Raw genomic sequence first — 12,618 nt, forward strand, 5'->3', positions numbered from 1 at the left:
TAAATAATTATGAATATTTTAATAATTTTATTTATTTAAGTTTTTATTTTTATTTTAAACTAAATAAAATATTAAGACATAACTCAATTTTATATTAAATATAATATAAAAATTTAATTTAATTTTTATTTTCCAATTTTTGTTCAGTCTCATAATTTTTATTTTTCAATTTCGATCTCTCTTTCAAATACTATCGAAAAAACTTTTTTTTTCTCTCTTTGATAATTATTAGTAACAAACAACATAATGTATTATATTGCAGCAACTTGCTTGAGCTGGACGATTAAGATAGTTGGTACTTGGTAGGTTTCGGAATTATTACATTCAATTATATATAGACCCATCATATCATCATAGTCATTAATTATGTCTTGGATAATAATAAGACGACTAGTAATTCAAAAAATTTGGCAGGCTCGCAGTGCTCGCGCCACATTCTAAGCATCTACCTATCCTATTCCATCCATATTAACTTAATCAACGATGTTAAATGTTAACTAAAATTAATTATTATTATTATTTAAAATTAATCATTAATATAAAATAAATATTAAAATATAAATATATATCTATACATATATTTATATATAAATATATTAATAATTAATTTTAATAACTAATTTTAACATATAAATAATATTTTTATAAATTAATTTATTGATCATGTTGTTTATTCAAATTAGGTAAGGATCACGCATATGGTGTCCTCTTAAATCTTAATAATTGATTTCAATGAAGAATTCAAGCTTACCACAATGGTTAAAATTAAATATGATCCATTTGTCATAATTCAATTGTAATTCCAGGTATAATTCACCAAAAGGGTCACATTTGATTTTGAACTCCATAATATCAAATTATGATGTCTAACTTGTAAATTGTAATCGAAGATACTCAACTTAACCCGTACCAACATATAGTCTCTTGTAAAGATGATTAAAAAAAGTAACAACAATCTTACGGTGTCAAAGTTTTAGAGAATTTTTTGGGGTAAAAATTTTTTACATAAAAATTATATAATGATATTTATATTAATATAAAATTGATACATGTAAATATTTTTAAATTTATTACTATTATAATAATAAACGAATAACTTAAAAGAATAATAAAATATTTTATAATAGTACTATACGATAATTTAAAAATTTTAAATAATTAAATTAAATTAAAATTTTCATCAAATACTTTTTAAAAATTATCTGTGTGATCATTGAACATGTATCTGAGATGATATGATGCAAAACACCTATATCTGGTTACTAGGATGGATCTGACACAAGCTGGAATTGTCATGTATATAGTAGGGTGATGGAAGGAAGGAGTGAATGGAGGTGGTGTAGTATTGTTAGGATTCAATTGTGAATCATTGGTGGAAGGAAGAGAAGGAGAGAAAGTAGTTTATGGAACATCTTAGACTCTAAGAAGGAGGTGATATTTGTTGATTGAATTTATTAAAATAATGTCAAGCAATGTGACCAAAAAGGCCATAAACTTGACATTGAGGTCCGAGATAAATTACCAAAAAAATCGTCCTCCTTTAGAAAAGCGATTTCCTCTGTCTCTTTTTCCATTATATTCTCTTCTAGAATTTGCAAATAAAGGAAAAGAATTCCAAGTGAGATTGGCTTGAATCAAAAATTGAGTTTTGAAAAATTTCAATCATATTATCAAATGTCAAATTTTGTGTTTCAACGTCACACAAGCTAAACATCTCATATGAGATAAGTCTCAATGTAGTCCTTGAAGTTGTACTCGAGCCTCATAGTAGTCCCTGAACTTAAAAGTTCCTCAGAGTCATCCCCGAACTTGCACTCCGGGACTTAAAGTGGTCCTTCCGGCAATTTCAGCACACGTGGCGCAACCGGAAAGCTTAGCTGGCAGCGTTGGTGACACGTGAGACTCACAACGGCTAGCTGATGTGGCAGAGTAAACTCTTCCGACTCAATTTGGTCCCTCAAGTGAAGTTAAAACCCTAATCCCCTTTTTTGAAGGCAACATTGTTTACTCTGCTGTCTCCTCGTCGGTGCTGTGTTCTTCTGTTCTCTCTCTCTGAAGCCCGAAGGTTATGGCTAGCACGAGCAATGCACCTGGGAGCTCGAACAACCCACTATCGTTTGGAAGCATCATGAGGAGAATGAACAGAAACAGAGAAGCTCGTTTACCAAAAATGAAAAAAATTATAGGAAGCCTGGTTTCTCTGAAAGAGGTAAGCCAAAAATGAAAAAAAAAATGTGGTTCCTCTGTTTTTTGATATTGTTGTTAATCTAATATTCACAAAAGTTCAGGCCGTTTTTTCTATTATAATTGGTGGGTATGAACGCCTCTGTTCTGTTCTCTGTGCTAGGGTTTGATCACGACTGGCTTTCGTAGTGGTTTGGCCAAGAAAATTGTAGAGTATGAGTGTTTCTTGTGTTTTGATGATATGAAAACCTGTTCTTTATATGTTAGGGTTTACTGCTCTTAGTGGAGGAGTTTCCAAACTGTTAATGTGTTTCAGGACAATGACTCTGATCAATGAATTTGTTAAACAAAGTTTGCATGATCACAGTAGAAGTAAAGATCTTTTGGGAGTTGAAATTTTTTGTAACTCTGATAATGGATTTTGAATTTGACTGATTTACCTAATTGCCTTTCTTTGTATTGGGTTGGTTTAGTTAAAATGAATGTAATATGTAATGTTGTTTAGTTAAAATGAGTGTGTGATCATAAAGGATTCTTGCATACATAAGTTAGAGTAATATAAAGTAAGTTTTGCAATTGCTAATGAAGTTAACTTAGCTATTGGAATAGTCAAATTGTTTGATGAATTTGGTTTGGACTAGTGGATTAGTTGTGGGAAAGGGTATGTAAATTTGAATGGTTTGATCCACCAAAATTGAAGTTAGTGTCTAGAGAACTACTATTTACCATTACTATTTTTAGATAGTTTTTCTTGTTTCATCTCCACCTTCAGTGTTGTATATTATTTTATTATTTTTTAACCTCTCTAGTTAGTGATTACTTTAGTTCCAAATTTGGCAGATTTTCTTTATTTTTGTGTGCCTTTTTTTGTTGGTAGTAAGTTGTAGTTGTATATATATATTTCCCTCAGTTGTAAAAGAAAAAAAAAGGGTATTGGTCTTGGGTTTTGTGGGGAACTACACGGAGAGTGAAGTTTGGTGCCTGTCCTTGTGATTTATTTGCCAGTTTGATTTAAGGCACATATTGCTGATTATATATGCTGAATTAATCCTGGACTGATTATATGATGTTAATACACTGGGCTGCTGTCTGTATATGCAAAATTAATCCTGGACTGATTATATGCTACAAAATGTTCTGTCAATCTATTGTTACTCATTTATCCTGTTCTGCATAATGTTCTGTAACAGTGCTGTGTAGGGACTAGTTTGATGTCACTTACATAAGTCTAGGAACTAGTTTGATGTCACTTGAACAAGTCTAGGGACTATTTTGATGTCACTTATATAACTGTAGGGACAGTTTTGCTGTCCGAAAACAACTATCTGACCCCTTCTTTGGGATCTGAAACAGGGCCTTATAAATGCAGTTAAGGAGGTTTTTCTAGATGTCCATCACAGATTCTGTGTTTGGCATCTGTGGAAGAACTTCAATAAGAAATGGAAGGATCTCCAGCTTAGAGGGCTACTTTGGAATTGTGCAAGATGTACTAGCCAAGATGGCTTCCTTGATATCATCAAAAGATTGAAAGGGTTAATAAGAAAGTCTGGGAGTATTTGAACAAGTGGCCCTATGCAAGGTGCAACACAGGAAACTGCTACAAGACTTGCAAATTTCATGAAGTTTGTGCCCAACCCTGGATTCAAGGCACCCAAACACAAAAAATGAAGATTAGGATGATTATGTTTAAGAAAAGCAGGCTGTTTTTTTGTATCTATTTTGCTTATGTTGTTTATAATGCCTAAAATATTGTCCCAGTATTGGAGATTTTAGTATTTGAATTTTATCAAGTCAATATGTCAACAACTTTGATATACTTGATGTTTTGGCTCTATATTGTGTCTTTTTTGAATCAACATTACCAATATGAATTATGAATTATGACTTTATTGAATTGAGTTTTCTCAGCCTTTTGTTTATATCTTATCCTCTGTTACAAACTTAAGAGTAGTTCAAATCCTGTCCATTTCTATTTCATTGAAAAGAAGTCCAGGAACAAAAGTATGCATATAATCAAACACTTTAATTTCTATTTCTTTCAAACAAAAGGATAGGAACAAGTACATGAACAAGGAATACATATAACATGCATGTCATTTGTTTTTTGCTAGATACAATTGACTCTGCTATCTATCCAGCTTTAATACAAGAACACCAATTACAATTAGCAGCATGAACACAAACATCAAAATTCTCTCCATTTTTAGAACCCTAATTTCAGCTTTTAATTTACCAAATTTTCAAGCCATCTTCATCTTCCATTCTTCATCATCAACTGAATGTCTTGTTCTATCATCACATGGCATGCCATCTTCCAAAATTTTATCAACCCACATAAAAAATCCACAACATTTCTTACCCACAGTCTGCACATCAAAGAAAATTTAATCAGCAAAATTTATATCCATAAATACAGCAATCAACAACAATAATACTTACATTGTAGTTCAGACAACTCAGGAACGGTCTCCTTGGATTAGAATCCGTCCCTGACCACCGCAGCACCGGTCTCAACCCGCAGGCACACCATTCTGGCAAACGAGCTTTTCTGTTTCTGTTCATTCTCCTCATGATGCTTCCAAACAATAGTGGGTTGTTCGAGCTCCCAGCTGCATTGCTCGTGCTAGCCATAACCTTCGGGCTTCAGAGAGAGGGAACAGAAGAACACAGCACCGACGAGGAGACAACAAAGTGAACAATGTGGCCTTCAAAAAAGGGGATTAGGGTTTTAACTTCACCTGAGGGACCAAATTGAGTCGGAAGAGTTTACTCTGCCACATCAGCTAGCCGTTGTGAGTCCCATGTGTCACTAACGCTACCAGCTAAGCTTTCCGGTTGCGCCACATGTGCTGAAATTGCCGGAAGGATCACTTTGAGTCCCGGAGTGCAAGTTCGGGGATGACTCTGAGGAACTTTTAAGTTCAGGGACTACTATGAGACTCGAGTGCAACTTCAGGGACTACATTGAGCCTTATCTCCAAAATTGGAATTAACCGTGTGAATGATCAACTGTTAAACTTGATTAATGGTTGACCTTATAAATGTGGGACTTTTTTTTCATTGTCTTTAGTTGTGCTTTGAGCTGTTTGATTCTATACGTTGTTGATTTAGTAAAATATTCCTCTATCTTATTCTAAATTTGATAGCTATAAATACAATCTACTATTTTTTTTTGAAGACAGAATTCATAAAAGCAAGTAGCCATAATTAAAGATTATAATCTTCTTGAAGCCATTGTTTATATTGTGAAGAATCAGAACCTGATTGATAGGAAGAAATTGTGAGATACAGTGGAGGAATTTGTTTTATGTAGAGATAATCTTCCAAATCATGTCCTTGAATTGCTGCAAGGGCCTATTATTGCCAAGTGCAATGACTTTTTTCTCCTAATTTGTCATTAATTAGGTTGAAGGGACGAGAATTGAACAATTATGGAAGGAGAGAAAAGTTGAGTGTAGAATTTTGAGGATTGTGATTATTGTGTTGATGTTGTGTATTTATTAGAGTGGAATTTGATTTGTCTGAATTTTTAAGAGAGATATCCATGAATCATTCAACCCCAAACTTGTGATACAATAAAGAGAAAATAAAAACTGAGTTGCTTTAAAAAATAAGGAATGAGAAAATATGAATAGCAGTAGCAGAGATATACACTGCAGACTTTGATTAAAGAATTGATGATGAAAATGAGGATAAAAACTGTATTATTCTATTGAATGAATGTATAATTACAAAGGACTATAAACATTTATATATATATACACTTGCAATTAACAGAATTTGAAGCCTAAGAACAAAAGTTTAATTACTTAATTACCAATCTTGTTTTCTTGTTGACTTTTCTCACTTTCTTGATAGCCAAGCTTTGACTCCTTTTCTATTTGTACTCTCAATACAAAGTATCCTTTCATTGTCGAAGAGTGATTTGAATCAATCTGCAATATTTTTTAAATTTCTTACACTTTCTGTAATATTTAATGTGATCTTACTCAACATTATACATTCAATCCCATGACGAATGCTATGAGTCTTGACACTAAGCACAATTTTTTCTTTACTCTAGAATTGTTGTCCAATTTAGAATTCAGTTGGAGCTGATGTATCATGTGAATCTCTACCTCCAAATCCAGATTGTACGTCTGGAAAATCCTATTGTTTCATGACCTCCAAGTTTAAACTCAAAAAGTACAACGGATATGGCTGCATTTCAGAACTCGAGGAGTCACCCTAGCCAACAAGAATACTCCTCCCTAAATCCTCATTGCTATCCTCAGTTATTATGGCTGGATCTATATCCTCATAATTTCACAGTGTATCTTTCATGGGATCTGGTTCTCTACCCCCCATTGAAGCTCGTATCATTTCAGGAGAAGTTGCCATCACAATCGCAAGCTCACAAAAAAATTATCACTAATTTAGTCGTTATTAACGCAGTTTAAATCAACTAAAAAGGATAGAGATGTCACCAATACTGCTTCGGGTGCAACTGCAACTACAAATGTAGAGGCAACTACAAGCATTGAGTTAGAGGTTCTAGTAGTGCTACAGATTGAGGATTTCGATTCGATCTTCTTGAACTAGTGACAACATCTCCAAACTTAACCAACAATTTATGGGTTCTTACCTCAAGAAACTAACAACGACAATAAAACAAAACTTGCAAATCTGCATCACTCTCTATTACAAAAAAATCGTACTTTACAAAATCTCACGCAAAACTAATAAACTGTCTAATAAAGACACTTATTTGATCTTTATCAATAAATTTTATCTCTTCTTGCAATTTTTTTTAATCGTCTTTCTGCAGTACACAATAACTAAAATCCTATTATCATTAGTCATTGTGGATACCACTCTAAACAAAAACAAATGTTTAAGATCTACCACTTGCTAAATGGAATTACCATATTTCATAATATGATAAGTAATAAATCAATTTGATTTAATTCAATTTATCATATATTTTTTTGTATAAATTGAGTTGGCCTATTTTTTATTTGTCATGGAGGAAGTTTAAATTCCTAAAATTGAAATACTATTTCTCATATGTTAATAAATCGAATAAACTTAATTCAATTTATATAAATGCAAACTTTTATGCATAAATCGAATATGTTTCATTTGATTTGTATGTATATATTTAAATTGAGTTTGCTTGATTTAATTTATATAAATTTAATTAGGACAAATGTATAATCAAACTCGCATGTCTGCATAATTTTAGCCTTTCATCATTTTATTAAAATAAATTATCTTTTTAAAAGGATACCAGAATAATTATCTAGAAATTTATTTGATGGTATATATGATGCTGAGTTGACTCCATTGGATTAGTTGATGGGGTGACTTTTGGCGGTGCTCAAAATATATGTGGTCATCTATTCAAAGATTGCGGTTTATAATTAGAGGTCCAAGCTTAATTATATGGTAGTTTATCTTTTGAAAAGTTCAAACAAAAAACCATGAATGGGGTCACAAAGATGACTTGTCAAGAAATAATTGGTATATAGTAAGAAATTTATTCACTCTTAAGCTACATGATTTTGTTATACACATTTTTTTTTTATTATTTCGTGTTTGGTAATAACGGATTATATTTAAGGAAGTAAGAAGGAAATATATATAAATAGTGGTAGATTACAAAATTTTCATTCCTCTATCTTTATCCCCTAATAATCAACAAAAAATATTATTTATATATTAAAATTAAAAAAAATATAAAAAGTCAATAAAATATTTGTACAATATGTATAATAAAAGTTTAAAGATGTTCGATTCAGTATTAGAGATATAATTATTAATATTACTTTTTTTTATCAACTTAAACTTTTGAAATGAATGGTTTCATAACATGATATTAGAATTCTAAATTTAAAAGATCAAGAATTTAATATTTGGTAAATCTGAAAATTAGGCTAAGTTAATATTTCGTAACTACATATTTAAAGACGTGTTTTCATGTGCATGTTCTCCTTATAATAATAATAATATAAAAAAATAATAAATTTACTTAAATCATTGTATGAAAAGAAACGAGATGAGGTGTGGAAGAACGCATGGTGCATAAGTACAATTATTTGGTAATAAACAAACTTAACTATTCTTGTCATGCTGGCACATAAGTCGTCACAAGTGTGCAATATTTTATTAGAGAATTGTGGGCATAGAAGACATACATGTTAATTGTCTAAATGATGTAATGCATGTAACATATGGCAAAGGAAACGGCACCTAGTAATAAGTTTGAACCATGTAACAAACACCCATAACAGATCAATACTACTTGCAAAAATAAGACTTTTCAACTAAAATATATATCAACTAAAGAAGTTTTATATAAAATATCAAATTTAAATTTTTAATATATTTATTATGTATTTATTAAAATAAAAAAGTTAAATTTTTTTATTAATAATAATTTAAATAGATGTCTTAAAGTATCTGTTAGCTACACTTATTTTATTTCTTTTGAGTCTATCCTTTTTTTAACAAAAATAGAAAGACTCGAATCTATAACCTCTTAAATGAATATAGAAAAATTATGTCATTTGAATTATAATTTATTGGCCTTTTGAGTCTATCTTATTCCAATGATCATACAATTAATTAATAACAATTCTGTTAAATAATTAATAAGAGATCTAGCCAACGATAAATTAATAAATATTTTTAAATTATATTTTATATTAATTAATTATCATTAATTAATAATTATTTAAAATTGATTGGTTAGGAGTTATGTACCTATATTTTTTTAATTAATAAATAATGTCCACTTTCATCATCATTTAGAATTTGAGGGACAAGTTGTTAGAGAGCGCAAAAGGCTGGGAAGCAGTTTCACTTGTCAACGCATATATGGTTAAGAAATAATTATTAAGTATCCACAAAATACCATTATCTTATTGCAATATATTTATATATTTAAATTGGTGTTTTAATTAATCATTAAAATATACATTTTAAATTTTTTTATATTTTTCATCTTAAAATCCAATAAATATTCCATCAAACTTTATAAATTATACAAATACTATGATAAATTTTAGACGATCTCTTTTATTTCTATAAAAAATAGGTCTAATTTCCATCAACTCACACTTCGACACAAAAAAATTTCTTTTTAGATAAATATAAAAAAGATTTTTTTTACAAAATTTATTATTTTTAATCAATAAAAATAATTTTATATTTAAATTCTAATTCTAAATTTTAATAATATCAAAATAAAATACTAACAAAAATATCAAGTAATATTGATAAAATATGTTAGTTCTTTTAATATTGTAAACATAAAATATGATTTATTATGATTAAAGAATTAACAAATTCCAAATAGACCAATTCCACATTTTTCCAAAAGTCCAAAATAAACCAAAAGCATGTCCTAATTATTCTCCTCTGTTTTCATCATTGTTTCACCAAATTATTACACCATGAAACCTTCCATAATATCTTCCTCTCTTCTAATCATCTTCCTCGTCTTCACTGCCACTGCCACCATCTCAGGCTACACCTTCAAGGCCTACATCACTCCAAATTTCAGTGCCACATACCTCCAATTCATTGATGACTCTGGAACCTTCTTAATATCTCCAAACGGAACATTCAAGGCTGCAATATTCAACCCGGGTTCCCAACAAACCAGCTTCTATCTCTGCATAATCCATGCTGCATCAAGAACCATCACTTGGTCCGCCAACCGCGGCCGCGCCATCTCGAGCTCCGGCCAGATGAATCTAACTGCTAAAGGGATAACAATTTCTGATGAAAGTGGAAGGAATAATCCTGTATGGTCAACTCCACCATTGAGATCACAAGTTGATAGGCTTGTCCTCACTGACATGGGTAACCTCCTACTCCTTGATCCTTCCAATGTTTCTCTTTGGGAAAGTTTTCGCTATCCAACCGACACAATTATCATCGGCCAGAGCTTACCTGTTGGATCATCTTTGTCAAGTTCTTCATCAGATTCAGACTTGTCCATTGGAAACTACAACCTCACAATCACTTCCTCTGATGCAATTCTCCAATGGTATCAACTTATCAATAAACTTTCTTATGTTTTTTTGGATAATCATTCACACTGTAGTTATAAAAAATAATTATTTTTACTGACGTGACATAAATATATTTGTAACATAGGCTTGGACAGACATATTGGAAACTTTCAATGGACACAAAGGCGTATAAGAATTCATTAAGCATGGTGGAGTACATGGCTGTGAACAGAACAGGCTTCTACCTATTTGGAAGTAATGGAACGGTTGCTGTGTTTCTGGTAGGCTTACCGGAGTCGAATTTTCGAGTAGCTACATTGGATAACTCTGGCCATTTTGTGATCAAAAGTTTTTCTTCCGGAACCGGTTGGAAGCAGGAATTTCAAGGGCCAGATGATGGTTGTGGAACTCCCTTAGTTTGTGGCAGAGTTGGTTTATGCAATGATGATGATACCTCTTCTTCATCTTCTTCTTCTTCATCATCATCATCACCTGTTTGTTCTTGTCCCCAGAATTTTCATGTAGGTTCAGGTAATTCTGGTGGTTGTGTTCCAAGCAACGGTTCTTACTCCTTTCCATATTCTTGTGATGTTTCTAATAATGATAGTTACCACAACAACAACAACCAATCAAATTCTGCTTCTTCCATTGTTTCATTCTTGAATCTTGGAAATGGTTTGGACTACTTTAACAATATCTACACCGATCCTGTTATGGACAGTGTGGATTTATCATTATGTCAAGACCAATGTTCCAAGAATTGTTCATGCTTGGGAGTCTTCTATAAAAACTCATCCGGTTCATGCTATGTGATTGAAAACGAGTTGGGGTCAATTTTGTCAAGTAACGATGGAGCCAATCAAGACATGTTTGGCTTCATCAAGGTTTCTATAGGATCCACAACCACCAATGATGATACGAGAGATGCTGAAGATGGCGGAGGAGGCTTTCCGGTGGTGGCCACAGTGTTGTTGCCGATCACAGGCTTCGCTCTCTTGATGGCCTTTCTTTTCTTCTTGTGGAGAAGATCTATTAAAATTTCCAAAAGAAAACAAGATTTGGAACTCGGAAAACCCAACAATAATCCTCATTCTTCCGGGGACCTTGATGCCTTCTACATCCCGGGTTTGCCTCGAAGATTCGACTACGACGAACTCAAAAAGGCCACCGATGATTTCAAGACTCTGATCGGCTCCGGTGGTTTTGGTACGGTGTACAAAGGAGTTCTCTCCGACAATGCCGTCGTGGCGGTCAAGAAAATAGTCAACATAGGAGTTCAAGGGAAGAAAGACTTTTGCACAGAGATTGCTGTCATTGGAAACATCCATCATGTCAATCTTGTCAAATTAAAAGGCTTTTGTGTCCAAGGGAGGCATCGGTTTTTGGTGTATGAGTACATGAATCTTGGTTCCCTCGACCGAACGTTGTTCGGTGGAGGGCCACCGTTGGAGTGGCAAGAGAGATATGACGTGGCATTGGGGACGGCGCGTGGTCTTGCCTACCTTCATGGTGGGTGTGAGCATAAAATTATTCACTGCGATATCAAACCTGAAAATATTCTTTTACATAATCATTTTCAAGTTAAGATATCGGATTTTGGATTATCAAAACTTTTAAGTCCTGAACAATCTGGATTGTTCACAACAATGCGAGGTACACGTGGATACCTCGCTCCAGAATGGCTCACAAATTCCGCCATCACAGAAAAAACTGATGTGTATAGTTACGGTATGGTTCTTCTCGAACTTATAAGCGGAAGAAAAAATTGTTATTTTAAATCAAGAAATCATAGTATAGACGAGGATAGTAATTCTTCGTCATCTTCGACGTCAGGATTGCTTTATTTCCCTTTGTTGGCATTGGAAAAGCATGAAGAAGGGAACTACATGGATCTTGCTGATCCGAGATTAGAAGGGCGCGTGACGAACGAAGAGGTGGAGAAGCTTGTGCGGATTGCGTTGTGCTGTGTTCATGAAGAACCGGCGTTGAGGCCGAACATGGCGGCGGTTGTTGGGATGTTGGAAGGTGGTATGGCATTGCCGCAACCAAAGATGGAGTCTTTGAACTTTTTAAGGTTTTATGGTCGTAGGTTTACGGAGGCTTCAATGATAATTGAGGAGAATAACGATAACGAAGGAGGAAGAAGAGAAGTGAATAATAATTCTTCAAGCATGACAAGTGGTGGCTCTCAAGCTGCTTTAGTTTCTTACATATCTTCACAGACTGTCTCAGGACCAAGATAGGGTAAGATATATATTTCGCACCAAAAAATTGAAGAAGAGAGTATGTTGATGTATTTTTAAAGTTGATAATCATCGATTGTATGATAAATGATTATTCTATCTTTATTGCTTGTTCATAACTATTAATTTCTGTGTTCTTACTTCTTAGGATAAATAAGAACAAATAATATTCTAAATTATTCAGTGACAAC

At 32.6% G+C, this 12,618-nt stretch overlaps 1 protein-coding gene across 1 annotated transcript; it reads left to right on the forward strand.

Moving 5' to 3' along the window:
• The first annotated feature begins 9,521 nt into the window (after positions 1 to 9,521).
• LOC112706094 (G-type lectin S-receptor-like serine/threonine-protein kinase At5g35370) lies at positions 9,522 to 12,543 on the forward strand. The gene is made up of 2 exons (XM_025757204.2): positions 9,522 to 10,219; positions 10,330 to 12,543. Exons 1-2 carry the CDS (start codon positions 9,621 to 9,623, stop codon positions 12,425 to 12,427), a joined length of 2,697 nt encoding a protein of 898 aa, XP_025612989.1. The 5' UTR covers positions 9,522 to 9,620; the 3' UTR covers positions 12,428 to 12,543.
• The last annotated feature ends 75 nt before the right edge of the window (positions 12,544 to 12,618 follow it).

This window comes from Arachis hypogaea, chromosome 8 (assembly GCF_003086295.3).
Source record: "Arachis hypogaea cultivar Tifrunner chromosome 8, arahy.Tifrunner.gnm2.J5K5, whole genome shotgun sequence".
In the NCBI taxonomy this organism is placed as follows: Eukaryota; Viridiplantae; Streptophyta; class Magnoliopsida; order Fabales; family Fabaceae; genus Arachis; species Arachis hypogaea.

Coding starts and splice junctions, on each gene's coding strand:
- LOC112706094 (XM_025757204.2), top strand. CDS start 9,621: ATGAAACCTTCCATAATATCTTCCTCTCTTCTAATCATCTTCCTCGTC. Junction 10,220..10,329: donor TCTGATGCAATTCTCCAATG/GTATCAACTTAT, acceptor TTTGTAACATAG/GCTTGGACAGACATATTGGA.